Here is a 24,431-nt window from a genome sequence, read left to right on the forward strand (position 1 = left end):
CGTGCCACGTACCGGAAGTCGTCTCAACGAACGACCGGCCACCCACGATCGATCAAAGATTCCGCCTCTGGAACAATAAGTCTCTGTATTGACACAATGCGTTAGCCACGGCACGGCGCGCGTGAATTTCGTCGGACGTGCAAACATCAAATATGCTTGAAATCCTCGAACGAGAAACGAGGTCGGAATTTGCCCCTCGGATTCATTTTATATATTTGGCAAACATCCCCTTTTCTCTGATTAAAAACTTGGGGTGAAGTCGATTGCAGTTACTCTTACGCAAAATTAAACTGTAGATAATAAAAGTTACAGAACGTGGTTTCCAAGTTGGCGAAGGCTTAATCATTGACCCAGAATTCAGCATATCTTGGCGACATCGCGTTAATCAGAAGTCCGAGCACATTCAGTCTTTCACGTCCAGTGAAAGAGCGTACCGAACTTCACTCGGTTCCCAAAACCCGAGCAGCACGAATCGCTGGAACTCGTTAACACACGACACCCTTTAATCTCTTCCTTGAATGGAAAGTGTTTGCGAAAAGTGACTGGATGGGCTCCACGTAATCGCGAGTTCTCGAGAACTAACGAGGTCACAGCGGGCGATAAACGTATGAAGATACAAGCTTCATTAGCTAATTACCCCTAATCTGGTCCCGCTAATCGTCGGCGCGATTATTAAGTGGCGCGCAAAGAGGTTTGGCGACACGCGAGCACGCAAGGCTCGGTGGCCCACTATAACACTGCCAATATTCGGTTGGCAGATCGACAATGAACAAGTGCCATTGAAACGAGGATCAGAGGGCGGTGGTCGAATCGAGGATCGAATCTGGCCGACAGTCGAAGGCGCGACAGTCTGGTCGCGCGTGCGTCGCGCTTCTTCGTTCTTCTTGTCTTTGTTTCTTGTTCTCCGAACCGCGAAAGTTCCGCGTGCGCGTGATTTTTGGCGAACGCCTTGGTTCTTGAGCGAGAACCAACCACGTCCGACTAAGGTGCACAGTGATCGATCAATGGCTTCGGCGAGCCGACCGAATTTCAGTGGATTACAACCGTCTCCTTAATCCTCGGACCACGAATGGTTAGACCGAATTTGCGTGTTACAAATCGACGAGAATTCCTCCCCTTGATCTTAATTACAATCCTTATCGCTGTGATAAAAAAAAGCTTCGGAGCTTTTCGCTTCTAGAGGTCTTTTCTTTGCTTAGGCATGACCATTTTCAGCTCTTTCGATCTAGGGAATATTGTACCGTTTTCCTAGGATTTTCAGCAGTTATTGAGGCACAAAGTTGCAACGATCTATTCTCACAGCGACCCTGACATTAATTCGAAAGACCAAACACGCCCCCACGAGTTTCAAAAGTCCCTAGAGGTGATGGCGCCGTTCGGTCCATTGCGCAGCGGTATCATAAATAATCGGCGCGCGCTCTAGCACTATTATTAGCATCAAGTAACACCGGTTCGTTTGTTCGCCGAGATCTGGACGATATTGTGGATCGTTGAATATCGCAGTTGCTAGTGATAACAGAAATAAGTCGCGAATTCTTCGCCTAATTCCACTAATCTGTCTCCTATCTAGTCTAGATAAGGGTAATTCTTGCACCGTCTGAATTCTCTACTGTAAACAGCCGAAACATTGAAACGAAAAACTGATAGGTAAAAAACATTCCATAGAAACTTGAAACAGAAGTGCGACACAAAACGAGCACCTATATTTACCTTGCATTATCTCCAAGGTTGATTTACGGACCTACGTTGACTAAGCATTTTTGTCTGTTTTTTGATAATGCTGCAGGTGTAGCTAAAATAAGAAACCAAACAGCGGGAATTTATTTCCGACTGAAGTTCTTCAAAGTTTCTTCTTCCTCTTTTCCTGGAAACAAGCCTCTGCTCGCGGTCGTACCTATATGTATACCACCGAAGAGTAATCTAGGAGGAAGCGTAACTTCTTCGAAGGTAAAAATGCCACGTTAATTCAATGATGAATCGGTGCAACGGCACCTAGCTCGTAAACTTATTTACCGCGACCGTTTCTATCGAGTACCGGCGATATCGAGGCTGGAACGCTGTTATAAGCGGACTTTGCGCGCGTGCACATTTTTTCCCTAGACGGCTGTTTACTCGCGAGCGCTCACACGCTCGGCCACAGCCGCGCGAGATTGTTTGTTTCTTAATTAAGAACAACATAACGCGCTGCGCCTTTACATCGCTGGTATCTTTCCTCTCACGGCGGCACGGGTTTCATAAACACTGTAAATCGACGCGCGATTAGTCGACCGATAAACAGCCGCGTATTTTCGTCGGTCGTTTCTAAATGCCAGATTAACGAATCTACATCAGGCATCGTCCTTCTCTTTCTTTCCGCGGGCCATCGTTCACAAGCGAGGGAGCCGTTCTAGCGTTGTGGAATTCTGATTCTGATATTCTGGAAATGTTTGTACACTCCAACGAGACCTTCTGTGCTATCACTGTCACTATCACCTAACCCTGCAGAGGCAATCTGAAATTGAAGGACACCTCGAACCCCTACTTTGTTAGACCACCGTTGGAGCAATTCACTTAGGGATTAGATTGTTCCTCTACAGCTTCAAAGACGCTTCAGTGAATAACATGACAATGTCTTCTCACTTTATCTGTCACACGACTTACGGGTTTACAACTTGCGAGATTGCTTGTAAGAAGCATGCGAGGTTTCCGTGCAAACCACCCTAAGTATCAGGTTTGTACCTGGGTTGACCGTTGCATGAGGGAGGCTAACAAACTGATCTCACCACCTCGCCAATCAAATACACGCACGTTCTACAAACAGGGACTTTTTGGAGCAAAATACCTCACTCTAAGAAACTAACCGATAGGTACTTTCCTTGAGGATATTGCAATGCAAGACAAGGATACTCAAACATCATATTCCTTGAACTTAATCGGAGTATTTTAGAATTGTATAGCTCTTTTTAGCAAGTGGGAGGTCAATTGAATAAAAAAATACAAAGAATTTAACGATCTTCTTTTGCCTTTGAATAGAGTTGATGCCTTGGTTAATGGTGAAATCGGACGTGCTCTAGAGAGATTTATAGACCCATAGACTCATAGATCCATAAAATCACAGATCCATAGACTCACAGATCCATAGCCTCGTAAAGTCAGTAACGCTGAAGGATCGAGCTGGTCGATTAAACTTTGTCCAGCCCGTGTCTGTTGCGTGGCTGGCCCGTTATCAGCATGAAATAAAGAGTAATCGGTCGCTCGGAGCCGTGGTAACCTCCTTCCCCGTCGTCCCAGATAAGGACACGCTCGCCTTAGGTATCGAAACACGGTCAGACGGTTCGCAGACGTTCGCATACATATTTCTGCGCCGCCGTCGTTGCCCCTTGGCGTCGTTCACGTGCACCTTATCGGACGATCGCGTGGCCGAAGTTTGGGGCCCCGAGCTCGCCGGATCAATTAACCAGCGTGATGTCTGAAATTCCGCTGGCATAATCGTCAGTCGAGCCGCGTCGAGCACGACCCAAGCGTCGCCTCGGTGAATAAGGTTCGAAGATCGGCCCCGACTCTTTCCCACCCCGACCGGAATGATTCACGCAGCCTACGCGATTTACTATATTGCCGTAAGTGACCAGGCCGTCCGTCGTAAACAGTCGATAAACGGTACAAATACTTTTTTATTTATTGCCAGACGGGCATGCCCCTCGTTATCGGTCACTGGAGCCGATACATGCACGTCCATACACACGGTCTCCTCTTTTTCCTGCCTTTCCCGTCGCCAGCTTTATCCGCATTGTGCACTCTCTCCCACGTTCCTCCCTGCTGCTCTCTTTTTCTAATCGCATTTCTTCCGCGCGTCCACGGTCCGGTTTCGCCCTCGATCGATCCCCCTGCCCTCCCCTGTTTTTTCCATTCATGCGAGAGGAAGCGAAACGAGACGCCGCCGCCGTGGGTTTTCGCGGGGAGTTGGAAAATTACCATACCACAGAGGCTAATGCGCTGTTGAGCTTGGCGCGTTGCTTCTTTTTCTTGCTTTAGATCGAATGGAAGAAATGGAGAGGAAGTTCATCACGAGAGAAGTTGCGTATTTTTTGGGGAAAAGAGTGGATTAGATTGTTATCGCATTGCTGGCTGGAATCCCGCACTATCGCGTGACTGGCAGTCAAAGCGATGGAATGAAACTTTCGTGAAATTATGGGGTCGGTTCTCAGTGTGTTAAGAAAATGCTTAATTACCCAAAAGGTGAGAGTCGTTTGGAAAATCGGCTGTACATGTATTTCACGTTAGATCACAGTGAAACGCTTTGAAAGTGCATAGAATACAGACTAATACCGCGATATAGAAGAGATATAATTTCATTGAAGCCTCAAAGTAGAATCGCAAGTTCCAACCAACAAGCGAGTCATCAGTTTCATCCCACACAGGAACCATTACGCAGCCCCGTGCGCTTTAATCACCTACTCCCACTTATTTCGCAATATTCTCTACGTCAAACATTAAAACAGCCATTGACGTGAATTCTTCCATGGACACGTGCGAAAACGCTCGAAGCGTAAAACAGTGGAGCTGGAGGGGGTTGGTCGCGTCCCAGGGACAATAAGTGGCGCCAATTAACCCGTGGGCACGATTTTCGAGCGGAGGAATTAAAAGCGCGTTTGGAGCGTGGCGGACTTATAAATTAATATTTATATATTAATCGGCGGGGGCGATTTATCCACGAGTAATCGCTCGTCGGCGAATAGATACAAAGCGGGGCTCGCGCGTGCCCTCTCTTTCTTCTCGCCACTTCGTTTCGCGTTTCTCGCCCTGTCTCCCTCCCCCTTCCTCGACCTGCTCCCGCGCGATGCGATCGATAAAACGTCTCGCTAGCCGATCGACTTCGTAACGCACCGTCGAGTGCGCGGTCGATTTCGCTCGAATTCCCGACTAATTAGTCACGTAACGCGCCGGATCCTGCAATCGGCGATCGCCCTGGAATTCGCCGATCAGATTTAGACGCGATCGCGCGCCACGAGCCTCGCGATCCGTGCCGAACTCGGGGCTGTTCTCGCGCCGACAGATCGCGATCGACAAGCTGAAAAGGACACAGGTTTTCGATCGGCAGGCGAGAAAGGAATTAACGCGGACACGGTTCCAGGACTAAAGGTTGGTTCCCGCTGGCATGACGCGTTTCTCGATGGAAGAAAAACCCATTTGCTTCGGAGTGATTGAAAGAGCAACGAGCTTATGGCAAGGGGAACGCTGTATAAGGTTGTTTTTAATGAGAGCATTCTCTTTATTCGGATTGGATCGAAAGTGGCATTGTTCTTAGTGAATTCTTGTTAGGAAGGATTCGTGGGAAATCGTGAGCTTGAGGGAGCCTTCCTTTGGGGGATAAAAAAGTGTGTATGAAAGCGGTAATAATTTGTTTCATTATCTCTAGGAGTGAGTGAGTAGTAATTATAGTAGTCCTTGATTATTTCTTGAGCATAGCGCCTAGGATATACCTACTTACTTGCTGTTCTTTTTAATAGACATAAAAAAAACTGTAACTGCAAACGTGTTAATTGCGTCCTGCCATTCATAGGTAATGGGTATCGAGTATATTGAAATTTGCCAGCGCCGGGAACTGGTCGTTGCCTTCTGAACCTCGATATCAAAGGGGAAATTACAAGGCTCGAGCCTAGAAACCGGCGTGCAACATTGTGCTGCCTTATTAAGAGCGAGTCTGACGAGAAATAAATAGGGGAATTTGCATCTCATCGAGTAGGGCGGATTCATGGAAATTAGAATAATTTTGAGCATAGTGGCGATCGTAACAACTACCCAAACGACTGTTAATAATAGCTATTTACCGTTCTTTCGTGACTTTTTTATCGCAACGATACAGTATCTCTTTTCTTTGGAATCCTCAACCGATACTTTGTATTTCTTTGCTATTAATTGTAAGAGTCCCCTAATCCTTCGCAACTTTCTTCCTTTTTGGGATACCACTTCTGGGGAGACTATGGCTTTTATAGAGGAGAATTTAGCGAGAATTTCTTTACAGAAATTTAGAACACTAATTCTAAATTTCCTTTCAGCCACGATGATAAATAATCGTTCCCCATTAGGGCCTGAAGCGATTGAAATCGTCGTCCCATAGGCGTCTCCATGGTCACTCCCTTATTTGCGGGGTGTCCATACGGCGCGTTCATTAATTAGTCGGATCATTTATTTAGCTCAACCCGGCTGTTTTCCTGTCCTTCGATCCAACAAAGGCGAGGTGGTTATCGTCGCAATCGTTTCACCGTATCGTTATGACGCGCGCATCGAATAACGACGCGACAAGTACGCCCTGCTCGTTTTCCATCTGGGCCGTGTTACGCTCAGGAAAGTCGCGACGCATCATTTCTTCGCGAAGACTTGCATAATAATCGCGCATTCAATAAACGATTAATCACCGAGCAGCTCGATCTGCATGCGCACTATCGAGACCACTCGGAGACAAAGAAACGTGCATTACTACTCTGTTCCTATCTTGGAACGTGTAGAACTGGTTTTGGGAGAAAAATGCTCTCTTGAATTGAAGTTTCTCGAGAACTACAGGCGAGCTGTCAGCTGAGGGAGAGAGCAACGTTCAAAAAATTAAGGGAAGGAAAATTTGCAACGCGTGGGAGGGACAACGAACGAATTTTTCACGTCAACAGTTAGCTTTGATGTTTTTTCTGAAAGGCACGAGCGACGCAAGAACCACAGCCGTTCTTCGGCGATTAGTCACTCGTGATCGATTTCCCAGCGGTTTTCTGGTACCATCAGCGAAATCATGGCACAAGATGCCCACTGGTTTATATACCGGGTGTGCCAAATATGAGTTCTTCCGCATTCAGTTGCTCTGTTACTCTCCACTGAGGTAATCGAGTCAAGGCCTCGTTTCTATTCACCACCCGTGTGCGATCCGCATTCCGTGACCATTAATTCTGCAGAGGGAACGTAAAAAGGACGGTTTTATTCAAATTTTTCACGCAGAAAAGTCGCTTTCTCCAGCGAGAAAAATTAGGCTCCCTAGGCAGCACGTAGGTGGCGTAAAAAATGCCTTTCGACCCGGATTCGTCGTTTATAACGGCGACCGCAAGTGGCAATTTTAAAATTGCAGCGAAAAGTGTACAAATATCGGTCTCTTTGATGCCGCCTGCGGGAAATATTGCTGGCTTGACGTTACCAGAGCGTTATGAAGCGATTATTTCCCCTATGAAACGGCAAAAATTGTGGGGGAGATTTTTTTCCCTCGCGACCTCCAGATTTCCCGGATATCGATGCAAATTTTCCACGCTTCATAAACAAGGCCGCACGTGTCGCAACTTTTCCAATTACGCTTGTGTGTTTGCACAAATGCGCGCGTTTATTGCTTTTGTTGCCACTGGTTGCTTTGTCGCCGATGATAAATATAAACTGGGTATATTAGCTAAAATTAAATATTATGGAGGCGTGACGTTAGTCGCCATATGCTCTCGCGCGTCATCGTGCATGCTATTATATTAGACTAGTTTCATTAATTGAAGTGTCAACCTGTCACTTATGCACGCTATGCTTTTGGTAGCGAGCTCTTTGGATTCGTAGCCGAAATCATTTAAATGCAGACATCGTCCGTTATCCTGAACACGTGATTAGTTTTCTAGCATTTCCAAATTCCCTAGAGCGGTCAGGTCGAAACTCCCTAGCGAACTCTCGATCGAGCAAACAATGAGTCGACTATTCCTCGCGGGCTTGAATATATTTCAGTATTCGGCGGCCTTCAGCGGAGCTACCAGGCCTCGGCAAAGAGAAAGGGAGCAGGAGAGGGGAAAAAAGGGGAACAAGGATTTGTTTTCATTGACATACCAGAGCGGAGCTCGGCTCGTTTCGCAAAAATCTATTTTCGCGCACTAATTATGTAGCGGCGGGAACGCGTCGTCGCACGAGCCTTCGCGCTCGCTTCTTCGCCTCTGAGCCGGAGCACGCAGAGCCACTCGTTCGCTCGCTCCGAGACGGACGATTGTTTACACTGGGACGAGGCGCTGGCTGGAGGCAAACGATCACGATAATAACACGCTCCAAGTTCGATGACTGCGCGACATACTCCAATGGAAACCTCCCAGAGGGGATAAAGGGTTTTTTAGGTCATTCTTCGGGGCACGAGCTGGAGCTTGCGCCACGACCGTTTTCCCCCCTTCCTTTTGTTTACTCGCGATCGCTCCACTTCTCATCTTGGAATTTTTTTCGCGCTTCCATAAAATTTGGGTACGTAATATCCACTAACACCACTTCAAAGTGAAGCTCTCCCACAGGAGTGGAATATTCTTCACCACTCCTCGTGTACTCCAATTTTGCAGTCACATCCCCGAACAGGTCCCCAGCCGAAGAGTTTCAAATTCATCGGCGCGTCTGACTCCTCGTTAAAAATATTTCTAGCTACAAACAACTGAAGCCGCCGCCAGAGCTATATTTAACGACTAGGCAATTATTCATTGAAAGAAACGATAATGCCACCGATTCGCGGAAGAGTCAACAACTGCGAAACCGCTCTCGGCACGCTGGACTTTGTCGTTCGGTGTGTAAGACCGCTCGCGTTCGACGTGTAAACAAGATATCAACGATCGAACGTTGAACAACAATATTGTTAAATGGACCAGTCGCGGATATTAATCGGCACGGTCGAGCTGTGCTGTCGTCGAACGCTGCCCGACCACGCATTTGCGTGCACAGGCGACGTAATGTTTGGACGTGGGAATAAATGGGGCGAGATTTGCGAAACGGATGACCGTCGTCAACAGGACTCGACTACATTCGTCACGACTTCTGGCTGAACGAGACGCGGGATTCCAAGAGGAACCAGAACTTTTAACCGACCTCTATATGTATTACACTACGTAATCGGTGTTTTTATTCCCTTTTTTTTATATATTGGAATGGAATTTTTATTTGAGAGAGGAAGATTGATAAATGAAGGCACACAGGTCGCTGGTTTTTGAATCATTTAGGCCTGGATTCGAGGGAACAGAAGGCCAGCTTGTAAAAAACTATTCCCCTGTTTTGAGGAGGAGTCGGCCTAGGTACCCAGGGCAGGAAATTTATGACCCTCGAGGCTCCAAGTATTTCATGGAAACCTCGATTTTTGGTCCAAGTCACTCTTCGAGTGTTTTTTTCTAAGGGGCCTCTCCTATGGATGTCTGGGGTTACATTTTCCAGGCGTGGGATACTTCAACGCCCCCTTATTTCAGCCGAGCATGTTACGTCGTCGATGTTGATCGCAATGACGTCGTCGGTTTCGCTTTCATTTGGAGCAGGACACCAACGTCGATTTTCTATTTATTTCTGCGATGCGTCTTCCGCTGCACGGCGCCACGCAGCACCGTTACACAATTCCATTGTACAATGTTTGTCCTGCGATTTGCAGATACGCGTCTCTGATGTACTGCATTCTTGAGATTACGCGTGAACTACTTCTCGAGGGAGAAGCGATAAAGTTTTTATCGGATCACTATGTACTCGATACGATCGAGCATACCGTGATTAGGTAGTTGTTCAATGTTCTCGAAATTCGCTATCCTAGATAGGCCAATAATCGAGAGATACGATCGATAAAGGCGAAAACAATCGAGAGACGCATCCTCATAAAACACTCCATAGAAGAAAACAGTTCCCTATGTACGCGTGCAGCAACGATCGGGTCAATTAGGGGAAGAGATTCTGGTGAAGTCGGAGCGTGATTGGGTACCCAATTGTTTGGTCAAAATTCGAGCTCAGAGTCGGCTGTTAAACTGGAAAGGAAACCTCACGTGGGTCCAAATTAGCGACAAAAACACGCGAAGTCGATCTTCCGCGTCCGAAATGGGATGAATAAACGCGAAGATGGCTTTAAAAGGGCGCGCTCTCGAATGGATCGCGGGAAGTGGAGAGACGCTAAGTGGCAGGGCAAAGAAGAAGACTGTGGAAGGCGTTCTTGGTCGGCTAGGCTGCGGAGAACCGACCGGATGCAACGCCAGAATGGGAATGCAGGCGTCCGCGCGCGCGAGAGTCCGTTACTCGCGTCGGGTATTTCCCAGAACGCGACTATAAACAAACAAACACAGCAAGAGAGAGAGACGGGGCAGTGCGCGCGTGTGATCCGTGCCCTCCCTTCCAAGGCAACGCAACACACAACGACCAGCCAACAGTTCCACGTACGGCGCAGGGGAGAGGGAAAGAGAATACTGGCGCCGTCGGTTGAGTAACCCCACCAAGAGCGTCGCGCATGCGTGCTGCACGGGATTCCCCAGGCTTTCCCCACCAATTTTACCAACTGTCCGTTACCCCACTCTCCCCCACCCGATCTCCAGCGACGGTCAAATTCGCACCGTAAAGTTGCTCTGGACGTTTGCCGACGATGACAAAGCATCCACGATGTTTACTGTCGATGTAGTATCCTGATTTTAGCGAGAAGGATCGAATTCTTCGACCGTCGCTGAGTCAATAATTCCGAGATGTTTGCCTCGCGATACGAAAGGGAAAACAGAGCTTTCTAAGAACTCGCGTTCACTGGAACGCCCGTAACGCTTTCCTTCGAATCGCTTTCGCGCCGTGCGCGTCGTATCGCGCCGCAGAGGCATGAATATCTGACAAATTCTGGCTTGAACCCTCGTCCGAAGGTGCTCGGTGGAATCCAGAGCAAAGGGAAGCCTATATCGCTCGCAGGCATTGTCCTCTGTGCCATAGCGTCAAAGGAAAAAGGAAAAACGGTGGTATCGATAGGACCGAGGAGAGAAGAGAAAAGAAGAGAAAAGAAGAGAAAAGAAGAGAAAAGAAGAGAAAGACTCGAGGTGGTGTCTCGATGCTTTCATTGCAATTTTCGCACTTGACCGCAGGGGTAAGCGTGCTTCACGATCTGCGGTAAGATTACCATCGACGCCGCGCTTGGAGGGGGTCGACTACCCCTCGAGCTCCCTACCACCGTTCCCGGATGCGGGTCTCCGTGGGCGATGGTGGTGGAACGGGCCGATGGTGGGGCGCGTCGAAACGGTGGGGAGGGTTGCCGCCAACGAGTGGGTCGATGGTGGGGGGAAAGCGCGGGTTAGCAGCCGGGACACGGCAGGCGTAGAATTCAGTAAGCGAACGGCTCTCAACGGCCACGAACGTGTTTTTCGTTCTTCGGTTCCCGCGTATATGCATATATATATTGTACGTGTATATATGTACCCGAGACTGATCCGAAAGAAACATAATCGAGACGTTGTCGGAAATTCGCAACGTAACCGTGACAACGAACGGACGCCGCGACACATACCCGGTTTCTCGAAAGTTTACTAACGGAAAAGCAAGCAAAAACCCTTCGAAAACAAAGCAAAAAAAAAAACATTAATAAAGTTCTTTGGTTTTTCGTCACTTTGGTTCTTCGATTTCGTTTCCGCAACTGTGGCTTTAATCATTCAAACTGGATTCCAACAAGCAGTACGTGTCGCGATTACATCGCGGCTACCGGAGGCTTAAGAAATTATTCAAGGTAAGAGGAAAAAGAAAGCACACCCTATGTCGACTTCTCCCATCGTGCCGTGAGATAGCTCTAGGCTCGGGTCTAACAGAATAGAGAAGCAGTTCGGGAAAAGGTGCGATCCGCCGAGTGTGTGACACCGCGCAGCTTGCCGCGATAATAGGGACTCGAGTGCTCGTTCCCGCGAAAAGGACGGAGGGAAATTTCAGGGGCGGCTTGTTCCCGTTCGCGGGAACCGACGCGACGCGTAGGGAAACTCGTCGTCCTGACAACGGAACAACGTTCACTCCTCGGTTGCGCGCCAAATCTAGTACTCTTCGTTCGCGTAAGAAAATCCGTCAACGATCTGAGAATCCTCCCGAGCGGCGTTCCCACGAATCGTGAAACAGTCGAAGGACGGAGGAAGCGTGTGGTAACTCTGGTAACATTGTACGAAAAAGGCGCGACTTCGCTGGGATCGATGTTTGTTTTGTTATGTTCCTCCCGAGCTGCAGCTCGAGTCGTTGCAATTCTGTTGCCAATATTTTCACTTTGGCGGGAAATGTTTAGAAATCTATCTTTCAGTGAAGTTTTCGCGGTTTTCGAAAACAGTCGTTTCGTGAATAAGTAGAGACAGCTTCGGAAGATATTCTCGAGTCCAAAATAATTGAATGATAATAGATTCTTCGGGCGATGTCCCCGACGAAAGACGGTAAATACACTCGGTGCGCCGAAAAAGAGACAGAAACAGATCAGGACAGTGTTACTAGCATGAATAATTTACTCTCGAATTTAAATATATTTCCTCGAAGCTTTCGGTTCCGAAACTGCTAGGCAATCCGACGCTATTCGATGTTTATGACGACCCTTGAAAAGGAAACTTCTTCTATCAGTGCAAAAGGTAGACTGAAGATATTTGTTACTTGTAATGAGGAAAAAACTCGTTTAAAAATTCAAATATTGCCGCCTGTCAAGTGTGGTACTCCACACGTCCCAAAAAAACGTTGGAGGAATCTCTAGTTCCACGTAAACAAGCTTACAGTGCTGAAACATGTTTCATCTTCTCAGTGAATGCATTCGAAAACAAAGTCAACCGAAGCTCTTATCGTGCAATATTGCAGGAGTCTAAGGGCGCGTCGAAAGGTTACTTATCGACTAAACAGTGTTACGACAGGATAATAACGCGTATTGACGCTCCCTGGTTTCGGCAAGGCGAGCAAATTGACGGGGAACCGTGGAAAGCAACGAGAAGAGCGAATCGACCGTGTGAGGTCGAAGCACTCGCGCGCGCGGTACACGTGAACCTCGAATGATCGCAAAATTTCGTTCCACTCGAGACTGTCGAGCGCGAGAGAAAGAGAACGAGAGAGGGAGAGGGAAAGCATCGTTATAACGGCTATCGACGGCCGCGACCGAAAAAACATGTTTGGATCGACCGCTTGTTTATACGATACGATGTGAAAGCAAACAGTTCTGCGGCTGCCTTGGCCGCGGCGTAGTTCGATCTTTGTCTCGAGATACGCTCGCTTATCTCGGCAACACTCGAAGGATAGGAAAAAAAGGCTTAGGCGACCGTACTCGACGACTTCATCGGTCGGTTAATGACTCTGGACTTCGGGCTACGTGTGTGTTCCTTCTGAATGCATTTCATCCCTGGTTGCAATGGGAACGTTCGAATTTATTGATGGAACTCGATAACTCCGCGAGATCGGGTGATGAGACCGTCTCGAGGCGGGAGCAATGTTTCGTAATTTTGCGTGTCCACATAGCACAATAAGCGAATGCCCCATTGACTCTGTTTACAATTTCTCGCTTGCTGTTTTTCCGTAAGTTTATGCAATCTGTAGTAACACTAATCTTTATTGCGACTTGTAAATAGCTTCTAATCGATGCACTATAGTAGTAGTCACCTATATATGCAGTATACATAGAATATTTATTTGCACCCCGTTGCACGCTACCGTATCCTCATCTCAGGCCCGTGACCAGCGGCGACAGTAACGGAAATACATGAAAACATTAGAAACGTTATTGTCTCGCATCCTCATTTAGATTCTCTCTCAGCCCTCGCTAGATGCAGCCAGGGCTGTTACACAGTCGGAATACAATATTTGAGTACGACTGTTGCCTTCTTCCAACCACATTCATCCAACCCATCTCCAAACGAGTGCATTCAATATGCAGCCTGAACTATCGTGACCAGACAAGTCCCTATTATGCCAGACAAATTCATGCTGAGAATTTTTCATGGGTGCGAGTGTGTACTCTGGCAGACACTCGAAGAGACAGCGATAGAGTACTGTCTCCTGGTTCACCCTCTGCCTCGTTTTGGAATGACGTAGCTCTAGTGACACTAAACTCTTAGAATAGTGTACGTAACTAATACCCCTGCTTTGAGATCCGACTTGCAGCGAGCAAGGCGCGTCGGATGTGCACGAGGGCGACATAAGAGGTAGAAATTGTCGGTGTCGCGGGTCGCGTATCGATCCCCGAAGAAAATCGACGCCGTCCTCGCGAGCCCTTTTATTAGTCTCTCTGGGAGCGGGCAGCAGCTCACCGTGGCGCGTTCCAATTTAGCCCGTAGGGGCGCGCGCACAGGCTCGAGCGCGACACGTTTCTCAGCGTCTGCGAATGCAAAACATCTCATTCACGGGCAAAAGTGCTGGCCGCCTGCGCCAATAGGCGTAGTCCCTTCTGGTAGTCGGCAAAAAGCCCGATGCGACTGGCTAGAGGAGGGGAGCGTACGATCATAGCTCCCCGTCTCTGTCCCGTCCCCTGGGTCCCCGTGGTCCTCGTCTTCCTGGCCTCGCGTGGCGCGTACCGCGAAGGAAGAGGAGGGAAAGAAAGTGTCGCGTACCATCGGCAGAGGGCAGCACCGGCTTGCCTGCACCGATGAACACAAGCTCGCGAGCCGAGAGAGGCGGAGAGGGACGCACGCGTACGGCGCGAGAGAAGGAGACGAGACGAGCAAGGCTAAAATTAGAATGTCCGTTGGAATGCCGCTGGATTGTGTATGTACAGGGTGATTCAGTCATCGCGGGAGAAGAAAAGAAACGTAGAATCTTGCGCATGGGTGGGAGCGAGAAAGAGGCGAGAGTTTAACGGACGCGCGGCTCGAAGCTATTCGTTTCCTTTTTTTTCCCCTCTCGGAAGATTGAATGACCGTTGCGAGCCTCTGCTTCCGGCCAAATTCGCTCGAGATACCACGGGGGGCGTTCTCCTTGTCGCCTTCTCGCGGTCGTTGCATTTCCGCTCGCGGTTTCGCGACGAATTCATCGCGGCCTCGACGGGGCGCGAAAGTGTCGCAGGGTCGTTTCAATTTGAACGTCAGAGAAAGCCAGCCTTGCGAATTGTCTCTGGGGACTGCGGCGTCGGGCGGGCGGGTTATTTTAAACGCAAGCCTTCTGTGACACTGCCGAGTGGTGTGCAAGATATTAGACACTTCAAACTAGAGTCTACATAGTGAAGCTTGGAAAAAGCTTGAAAAGTATCCCCCTGTTCTTTATCTCTGTTCTCGGAAGAGCACAATATTGGGCTGACACATTTTTCCTTCAGAATAATATCGATGCAAATCGAGGTGGCGATTTCAAGTGCCTCGCCCCCTTCTATCTTCGATCTAAGCAAATTGTGAGGTCGTCTGGTGGGACGTTAGTCGGGTATATCGATTATCCCGTGTCCCCTTTGCCCCGACCGAGACTTGTCGTTGATATCTAGCGATCAACGCTCTGGTCTCTGTCCTGCGGTCTTCGTCGGTGGTTATCTCTCTCTCTCTCGAGAGAGAGAGGGACGGAGGGAGCCGAGAGTCAGGGGACCAAGGAATAGATAAGCAAATAAATAAAGCAGCGGGGCAAAGCGAAAGCCAGCCAAGCAACAGCAGCAGCCAGGAGTAGTAGGGCCGCTGGGTGGCTCTCGGGCAAATGCTCGACGAGGTCGACGGCCTGACACGGATGGTTGACGCCGTGGGGCCCGCCTCGTAACCGGCCTGGGAAGAAGAACGTGGAAAGGCAGATAAAGAGGGTGAAAGAAAGGGCCTTGCCGACTTGCGTTTTCATCGTTCTAAATATAAGTCCCTCCATCCCCCCCAGCTCGTCTGCTGCGTCGTGTCTTCATCCAGTTCCCCCTCTGCTCGCTTGCACTTTTTCCCTCGATTCATCGAAATCGACTAGACTCCTGCTCCAGAGACTAGCCACTGTCTCACGCAATGTCAGAGTGAAGCAATTTTTCCCACAGAGTTCAAGGCCATGTCGTGACTACAAACTTTCTTATCGCCCAAGACTGCCTGGGTACTAGATTTCTTAGGACTCCCACACCCCTAACTTCTACAAGCCTCGTCGTCTCCAAGACTCCTGCTGTCACCGTTTCCCTTTCGTTCCCGAAACGTGATCGATGATCAACGTCGGCAGCGTCCGTGCGGCACGAAATTGGCCCTTTGCGTATTTATCGCTTCCATCTCCCGACGTTATTTATCGTAGCCCAGTTCCCTGTCGCGAATCCACCTTGTGCCATCGGCCTCTTCTCTTTTGTTGGTTTTCGGTAGCGACAGCTCCCCTACCAGTGCTCCCATTAACCGAAAACGCGTGTTTCCTCGACGAAACGTCGTTTAAAGTCTGTTTGGAGAGTTCAAGGGCGAGCAGGCTGGCTCGAAACGGTCTTCGACCGTTCCCGAGCGATGGGGAGGAAAGACTGCGCCAGAGAAAGAGCGTATTTCGGCGGAGGATCATCCGGATTCCACGGATCGAGGACGGGAACTCGTTCCTTTCTTTTGTACGAGGGCCACTGTACATAACTCGCCTCTGTCCCCCTCCACTCTCTCTTTCTCTCTCTCTTTCTCTCGGCGGAAGTACACAATGGTAATGGGAGGAAGGAAGCAGCAGGCGAAAGGGTCGCGATCGTCTTTCCGGGGCCGGAAACGGAGCGATCGCCGCACAAGGAGCACGCTTGCGTGCGTGCAGCCTGCCGCATCCTTCTCTCGCTTGCGTCGCACCCTGCAGGTTTCATTGATGACCGCAGGAACGAGTGCAATGGGGTACCTGAGATTCGTTGACCCATTGTCCTCGCAGGTAGAGAGACGACATCTGTTGCGACATGCCTACAAGGCTGCTGTGCGAAGACTCTTCGCGTGGAAGTTTCTCCCACTGAAGGAAAATCGTAGAAACGGAAAATTCTTTGCGTTCCCAACGAAGGAAAAACAATTTCCAATTACAAATCAGGGGTCAATTGTTTGCCGTCCTCGAAGGTCCGTGTCAGCGGGAAGCCTCGGCGGCAAATATTTGTTCGGGCCCAAATTCCAGGAACCGTTTCTTTTTCGGCTCCCGAGGACAGAATCTTCTAATTCCTTTGTTCAGTGTTATCTTCTTACGTTGCGCTGACCATTCATAAGCTGTCTGCGATTCCCGTGTTTGCACAGGGAGGTTCCTCCTGTTTTTCGTCGATCTAGATCTTCGTGGAATGCTGATTCTGTTTCCTTTGTAGCTGTCCAGAGTGTTTACTTCTTTGTAACGTGTTTTCCATTGTGCAGCAGGGTTTGTCTCCGCTTGCATGGGATATAAAAACGCGCGTTTCGTTGACTCGTTCAGTTTCGAACGAAATCGCTCGGCGGTCGAATGACCGAGGACTGCAGGTCATCCTGACCTGCACGACATGGCCGCGTATCGGCCTCAGATGACGTCACTTCCGGCGCCTGATATCCGGACGATCGTTGGCGGATGAGAGGAGTTAAACGTCCGGACGCGCGCGAATTAGTGCCTCTCTCTTTGTCCTACGATTAATCGACTGTTTTCTAATTCATTCGTAGGACACTTTTTTTTGTATATACGAAAAGGGAAAATTATTCAGCAACTTGTGAATTAAACGCTTCTCGTTTTTTTTGTTGCAGCGTGTGGCGAATCAGGCGCTTACCGTTTCGCCACAGCCGGCAGTAACGGTGGAGGGGCCGGTGTCTAAAATGTCTCCACCAACGAACGACGTGACCAATGGTGTGGTTGCGCCGACCAACACCCTGGCGCCACGGGTTTCGCCGACCGTGAACCCGACTCTTACCCCCATGAACCCACCGACGCACAAGCGCTCTCCCAAGGATTTCATCTTTGGCAAGGTGATCGGCGAGGGAAGCTTCTCCACCGTAAGTGTATTATCCCATTAACTCGATTAAATCATTGGGAAGCTCGAAATTAACACGGTGGAAACGGAAGGGATCATGGGCAGGATAGGGCTGACCTTAATCCTTTAGCGATTCTGAAACTTTTTCTTCCCTCGTTGGGGAAGTTGCTGGGAGGTAAGTTATTAGGCCCTGAAACTTTTTCCCTCCCCTGACCCTTAGCTAGGCGTATCGATCTGACGCTAGGCCTCTACTCTAGATTAGGTTTAGAAGCTGGTTGTTTGGTCGTGTCTTCCTCGGGGGTGGATAGAAGTTTTAATCCCTCGATGGCCAAGTTCCTCCGGTCATCAGGTTCTAAGGAGACCCGTAGTTTAACGTTATTCCTTTCTGATTCCAGGTTTACCTCGCCATGGACATCCACACCAGCAAGGAGTACGCGATCAAGGTGTGCGACAAGCGTCACATCATCAAGGAGAAGAAGACCGAGTACGTGAAGCGCGAGAAGGAGGTGCTGAACATGCTCGCGGGCGCGAAGCACTCGTTCGTACGCCTGTTCTGCACGTTCCAGGACGTGGAGAGGCTCTACTTCGTCCTTTCGTACGCGAAGAACGGTGAGCTCCTGCCTTACATCAACAAGGTCGGCTCGTTCGACATCGAGTGCACGAAATTCTACTCAGCGGAGATCCTGCGCGGTCTCGAGTACCTCCACGGCCTCGGCATCATCCATCGCGATCTGAAGCCAGAGAACATCCTGCTGGACGAGAAGATGCACGTGCTCATCACCGACTTCGGCAGTGCGAAAATCCTGAAGGACCCGAACACGGAGACACGGACGGACGATCAGCAGCAGCAGCAACAACAGCAGCAGCAGCAGTACCGAAGAGACCGCAGAGTCTCGTTCGTCGGTACCGCCCAATACGTGTCACCTGAACTCCTAACCGACAAGACGGCGAGCAGAGCCTCGGACCTCTGGGCCCTCGGCTGCATAGTCTACCAGATGGTCGCTGGCCTGCCGCCATTCCGTTCCCGAAGCGAGTACATGATTTTCCAGAAGATCCTGAAGCTCGACTACGAGATACCCGACGGGTTCTGCGAGCTGGCCAAGTCCTTGGTCAGTCAGCTGCTCGTGCTCGAGCCGACGGAGAGACTGGGCGCCCAGGACGAGCATGGCGCCGGTTACCCCAGTATCAGAGCGCACCCATTCTTCGAGGGTGTCGACTTCGAGACCCTTCACGAGCAGACACCACCACCGATCTACCCCTACCTGCCTGGCACGTCGGAGCATGAGGAACTGAGGTCCCAGTACAGGGTACCAGACCACCTCGAGCCTGGTCTCGACGACAAACAGCTGACCAGGCTGCTCGGCCTGAGCATCGTCACGAACGAGGACGACGAAGACGAGGACGCCTCCGCGCAGAAAACCGCCGCGCAGACGACCAGCCCGGTCGACGAGAAGAAGCAGCAAAAGAGGCGGACGACGTACGTCGACGAGGAGAACATCGCTGACCTGATGCCCGACGAGGTCAAGAGACGGCTGGAGAAGCAGCGCGCGACCAACCAGTGGGACCCATTCGTCAAGGGGAACCTGATACTGAAGCAGGGATTCGTGAACAAGAGGAAAGGCCACTTCGCCAAGCGGAGGATGCTCCTGCTCACCACTGGACCACACCTCTACTATGTCGACCCTGTCAACATGGTGCTCAAGGGCGAGATTCCATGGAGCCCAGAGCTTAGGGTCGAGCCGAAGAGCTTCAAGATCTTCTTCGTACACACGGTGAGTGGTCTTTGACGAGCATTCGAGCGTTTTGGAATATGCTCCCGAATACCTTTCGCGATACTTTTATTCGAGAGATGAGAAATATTGCATCGACTAACATTTACGATGAAAATGGATTGTTTGTTCGGGAATGTTTATTCGAAGCTATCGATTAGTCTAAGTAGTACCATGTCGAAATGGCTCGGCGATGTTTACCGCAATTCAAAATAAGTCACGCGGAGATAGCGACAAACAGGCCTTGACCTGAACCAATTATGTGTCTCTCTCGGCGATAGCAGAGGAGCAGTACCTACCTCTTCGCTAACTTGTTTTCTTGTCTGGTTACAGCCAAAAAGAACTTACTATCTCGAAGATCCTGAGGGATTCGCATTGAAGTGGTGTAGAGCGATCGAGAACATGCGAGTCCACTACTACGGCCTTCAGGACACCACCGCTTAAACAAAAAGAAGACTGAATATTAGATACTTGCAACACGGAAGAAAAGAATGGAGATTCGTCCGATGACTGTCTAGGGAATCTGTCCGCGAGGCGCACGATCACACACCGAAATTACCATATTGGTTCGTGGCCAGAGGAGGCGATTAAAGTAAAGAAAAATACGGTTTGCTAGCGTATAATAATATAACGTGACTCGTCTTTAGGAATGATACGTTTTCTAGGGTATAAGCTTAGTGTTCTAGCGCGTTCGGGGCGTTGTTGTACAGTTTAGGTGAAAATTTTCTAGATACAAATTTGAGAGCATATTGTTACGTGTCCCTCTGACGAATCACGGACGGGTTATAGGCAGAGGCGTATCGAAATCATCGTGCAGTTTACTATTTTTCACGCCACGGTTACGTTTTTAATATAGCATATTTATTATCGTCCTCGAGAGACCTCGAAAAGAGAGGCTGCACGTCGTTTCTAGCACGCAAAACACACACGCACGTACAGACACACATGCACACGGATAATAGCGAAAATTTTTAACCAAGGTTTTTAGCTATTGCGTGTGCATTGAGGGAAGCGCGTGCTCGCGCTGTCTGACGTAACGTTCGTGATCGAGGTCGCCTGGCCGACCACACACCTCTTTCCTCGTTACAGGAGAAAGGAAAAACGGAGTCGCCTCGCCCACGAATTTCTCCGCTCGCAATTCGTGATACGTAATCCCGGACAACATGGTCAAAATTTCAAAGTAGTAACTTTATTCGCTTCGGAACCGCGGCGGAAGGGCGATGCTGACGAGGAAGGGATCCTAGAGCTCGAACAGCTCGGCGAGCGTCGATCACGATCGTGTCCAACAGCGTGTAGCGAATTCGTTCCAAATATAGCCAAAATTCTATAGAAAGTCGCAGACGAGTTGTTAGAGAGACTCTTGTCGGTCTCGCGAATCTAGGCGTCAATTTATCGTATAGTCAAAGTCAACCAAAAAACGAAAGACACAGTGGGGGGACAACGTGTCGCTTCGCAGCTTTAATGAACCGTTTACGTTGCCTGGAAGAAGGGGTTCTCGGGATCTCAGCGCCACGATCCCGTCGGAACCTCTTCGCTCTCTTCACCGTATACAGTATTCTTCTCGTTGTTCGTTGCCCCTTTTCCTCCTTCGTACGTTGTAAATAGTAGCGCGATTTCCTGAAGAGCAGGCTTCGTAAAACGTCTCTAACTAATTGTATAGTGTTCTATATACGTATATTATATATAAATACGTCGTAAGTACAAAATATCGTTGTCCGACCCGCGGCGTTTTTCTCTTGTTCGTCGTTTTCTTCTTAGTATCCGCGTGTTTCTTCTTTGTCGTCCTCGATCTGGCCCTCGCGGACACTCGATCGAACAATGGTGTGTTGTGTTGCATTATGTAGTCGGGAACTAGGAGGACGAGCGTGTTGCGTACCTCTGTCGCGAGTAAGAGTTCAATGGGTAGTCCTTTGAACGGAATAGAAGGAAGAAGGTGTAACAAAAACGTTCGTTGTACATAGTGAGAAGCGGTGGAGATTGCAGGGGAACCGAAAGTTCTCTCGTGAAAGACTTGACACACTTGAACGTGACCCTATTGATTAAGTAGATAGATGATTAGAGAACCGTTTAAAAAGGATAGCTTTAAGGGAAGTAGTAGCCCCGATTAGATTCGACCACAGAAACATGGACACTTACACACAGAAACGTTTCATCACGTTTAAACTATTATCGTTAATTATTCATATTATTTCTCTACTTTTTTTTCTTCTAGTATTTAGCAACGTTATGCCGCGGTTATATCGTTCAACGTTATCGTTTTTTCAACTATTACCGATATAAGTATTTTTTTTTCTCTCTCGTAACTGTCGACGTTATTTAAGCGATTATTTTGTTCTACATATTTTTTTTTCGTCCTCTCTTTCATTTTATTACGACTTCGTTTCGCGTTATTTATTTATTGTCGTTGCCGACGTTAAGATTCATGCACACACACGCACACATACACAGAACACAATACACACGTACACATGCGCGCGTCGTTGACGTAGGAGTTAAAGCGTAGACTTAGGTACCATTACCGCTACCACCACTGCGATTATTATTACTAGTACTACTATTGCTATTACTATATATTTACTATTACATTACTATTACAGCGCTATTTGTTGCGTCCTAAAGGTGCGCGCACGCCGCGTACGCGTACGTCGCGTGTTTACGCGTACGTGTCTGGCGCGCACTCGTTCTACACTATATATTTACTATTTGTCACTTTAGGCGTTAATACTCTAGGCATTCTGTAAATAATACTGCCGTGTTCATCGTTCACTCGTCGAGACGCTATTCAAAACGCTGGCGCGCGCGTGCGACCTAGTTGTGGCCTGAACTCTGTATGATACCTGTATATTACCTATACATATTCTATATGTATTGTTGCGACGGTAGGTCTGCCGGCGACGGCCCACCGCCGCTCGAGGAACTCCACGGGGCATTTTATTTTATAATACACTTTATTTACTATGTGGAGGACGTCATCATCACTATTCGCTTCACTACTGGGAGTTTCTACAATTTTGCTTGACGCCATCAAATCGGATAGTTTAGAAATCGCTTCATCCTCGCCCGAATCACTTTTGTCATTATTCGAATCTACTCCTTTGGCTTTGAAATTTAACTCCTCTAAGCTAGGGTTGGCAACGGGCTCGCTGCTCGTCGCTGCCTTTGGACCGTTCTGTTTGACGGCCTGAGATACCGACTCTGGTTTGATTTTTGCTTTCATCGACTTGCTCGCGCTCTTCCAGTCATTACGCTTTTCCGCTGATTGTTCTTTACTCTTAACTTTCACATCGGTTTTACTAGTTTTCTTGGGCTTCTGCAGCCTCGGCTTGACGTCATACTCTTGCCCTCCAAAGTTCACAACCTTTGCGCTCTCATCGAAAGTAAGGACGCTGCATAGTCTAATGTCTTTGTCTCCATCTTTGGCGTTGACTACATTCATACGCACGACAGTCTCTGGTCTCTTAAGAGCGAAAGCCTTCAGTTTGCCTTCAAAAAAGGCATTGACGTCTATTTTTAATCGCGTTTCGGTTAATATTGCGAATTCTCCTGCTCCAATAAAATTGAAACCGCGGGATAAATCATCTCCCACTTCAGTAACATTAGTATCTATATTATATAGAAACTTTTCATTCATACTAGCGACGCTAAAAAAGTTAGCTTTGACAACCTGACGATCGGACTCGCGCCAACAGTACACTGTCGAATAGAACGTCTTATCCATCTGCGCAGCCATTATAACGATTGTATCAATAATGAATACAACTTAGGGTTTTTTTTTTACTTTATAATACACTTTATTTACACTTGAGTATACAGTTAGTTGGCCGATAGTTTCGCGTACAACCAGTTCACTCGCGATCGCGGTCTCAACTGACAGCTTGACAGCTGTCATTCTAATCGATCTCTTTCGATTTTCGATTCTTCTTCTCGCGAGCACCAGTTGGCCGTGGCTGTGTACCGGGTGCTCGCAACAATATATTATATATATAAAAAAGTATATATATACAGCATATATGTGTATACAGATATAGAGAAATATTTATGAACTGTGAATAATAGTTAGGAAAATTGTGTATAAAAGAGGAAACGATTCGTTTTCATAGGATTAGGCCGGAAGAGACACACGCGATTAGGTTTAAATTTGTTGATGCGTTACCGATGGCCCACAACTTCGTCGCGCGCGCGCGTCGTCAGTCGTGACACATCCTGCTCCGTGTATATATGTATGAAAGCGTCCTGCACGACCCTCCCCGCGATACTTAGGCGACTTAAACAGGGTATTTCGGGGGAAGCTCCGACAGCGGGGGCGGGGCGGGTGATCGTCGTGCCCGCGCCGTCGCGCGAGTATGCTCGAAATAATGGTGGCTCGTTCGCGGGTCGGCATTGTCCTTGCGCCCAGTGGTTTTCCAAAATGACCGCTTTTGGCGTGCCACGTACGGTGCTTGCGGGCGAAAGCGGGGCGCGCGGGCACGACGGGAGTCCATCCGTCGCGCTTCCTCTTCCGGTTCCTTCCTCCTTCAACTATAGTGAGAATCGATCGCGGGGAGGGATGCTCCGATAGTTGTTGCCGTTTACTCCCTGCTCTCCCTTCCCTTGTCCGTCCTCCTCGTCGATGTTTCACGGCGAGTAGCGTCTCGACGATGTGCGTTAGGTAAAGAAAGAAGAAGCGAACGCGATCTTTCTGTCGAAGGGGGGCGCACGTCGGCAAGCGTTTACAAAATTTCAGAGGCAGTCCGTGATTTTTTTTTTGGTGTTAGAGACACACGGCGCCTCGATCGCTCGCGGCAAAGTCCGATCAACAAAGTTCCTCGCTCCTGTCGACGAATCGTGGTGTTGTGCCTCTCGACTCTCGCAGAAAGAGCGCGTCTCGCTTGGCGTGTCGCCGTGATCAGACCACCCTGGACTTGTTAATCGTATCGGGTTTGTGACCACGGCGCGCGTCCCTGCCGCGTCTCCACTGTCGTGAACTTTGCAGGTTCTACGTTTTATGTAGGCGTTGCAAACTTTCAGGTGGAAACGCGTTTTCCTGGGCGCTCGCTCTCTCCTCGACCGGAGCAAGGTGGTCGCTTTTATCGTATTACATAGGTGTCTCCGTCGTTTTTGCAGACTGGTCTATATCGAGATTCTTGGCTCTCGGGGAGAGAGAGACG

General features: G+C 48.9%; 1 protein-coding gene across 5 annotated transcripts; it reads left to right on the forward strand.

Moving 5' to 3' along the window:
- The first annotated feature begins 1,019 nt into the window (after positions 1–1,019).
- On the forward strand, positions 1,020–20,342 carry Pdk1 (Phosphoinositide-dependent kinase 1). Of its 5 annotated transcripts, none has more exons than XM_076385156.1 (4): positions 1,020–1,072; positions 17,292–17,537; positions 17,911–19,287; positions 19,618–20,342. In XM_076385156.1, exons 1-4 carry the CDS (start codon positions 1,070–1,072, stop codon positions 19,726–19,728), a joined length of 1,737 nt encoding a protein of 578 aa, XP_076241271.1. In that variant the 5' UTR covers positions 1,020–1,069; the 3' UTR covers positions 19,729–20,342. The 5 variants fall into 5 exon arrangements, with proteins under 5 accessions (XP_076241271.1, XP_076241255.1, XP_076241261.1 ...); XM_076385140.1 differs by lacking the exon at positions 1,020–1,072 and adding an exon at positions 4,168–4,215; XM_076385146.1 differs by lacking the exon at positions 1,020–1,072 and adding an exon at positions 10,742–10,816.
- Positions 20,343–24,431: the final 4,089 nt, after the last annotated feature.

This window comes from Calliopsis andreniformis, chromosome 2 (genome assembly GCF_051401765.1).
Source record: "Calliopsis andreniformis isolate RMS-2024a chromosome 2, iyCalAndr_principal, whole genome shotgun sequence".
In the NCBI taxonomy this organism is placed as follows: domain Eukaryota; kingdom Metazoa; phylum Arthropoda; class Insecta; order Hymenoptera; family Andrenidae; genus Calliopsis; species Calliopsis andreniformis.

Bases quoted from the DNA above. Each gene is read 5' to 3' on its own strand.
- Pdk1 (XM_076385140.1), top strand. From the start codon at position 4,168: ATGGGGTCGGTTCTCAGTGTGTTAAGAAAATGCTTAATTACCCAAAAG. The intron at 4,216-17,291 runs GTGAGAGTCGTT...TTTTTGTTGCAG, and splicing joins AATGCTTAATTACCCAAAAG to CGTGTGGCGAATCAGGCGCT. The intron at 17,538-17,910 runs GTAAGTGTATTA...TTCTGATTCCAG, and splicing joins GCGAGGGAAGCTTCTCCACC to GTTTACCTCGCCATGGACAT.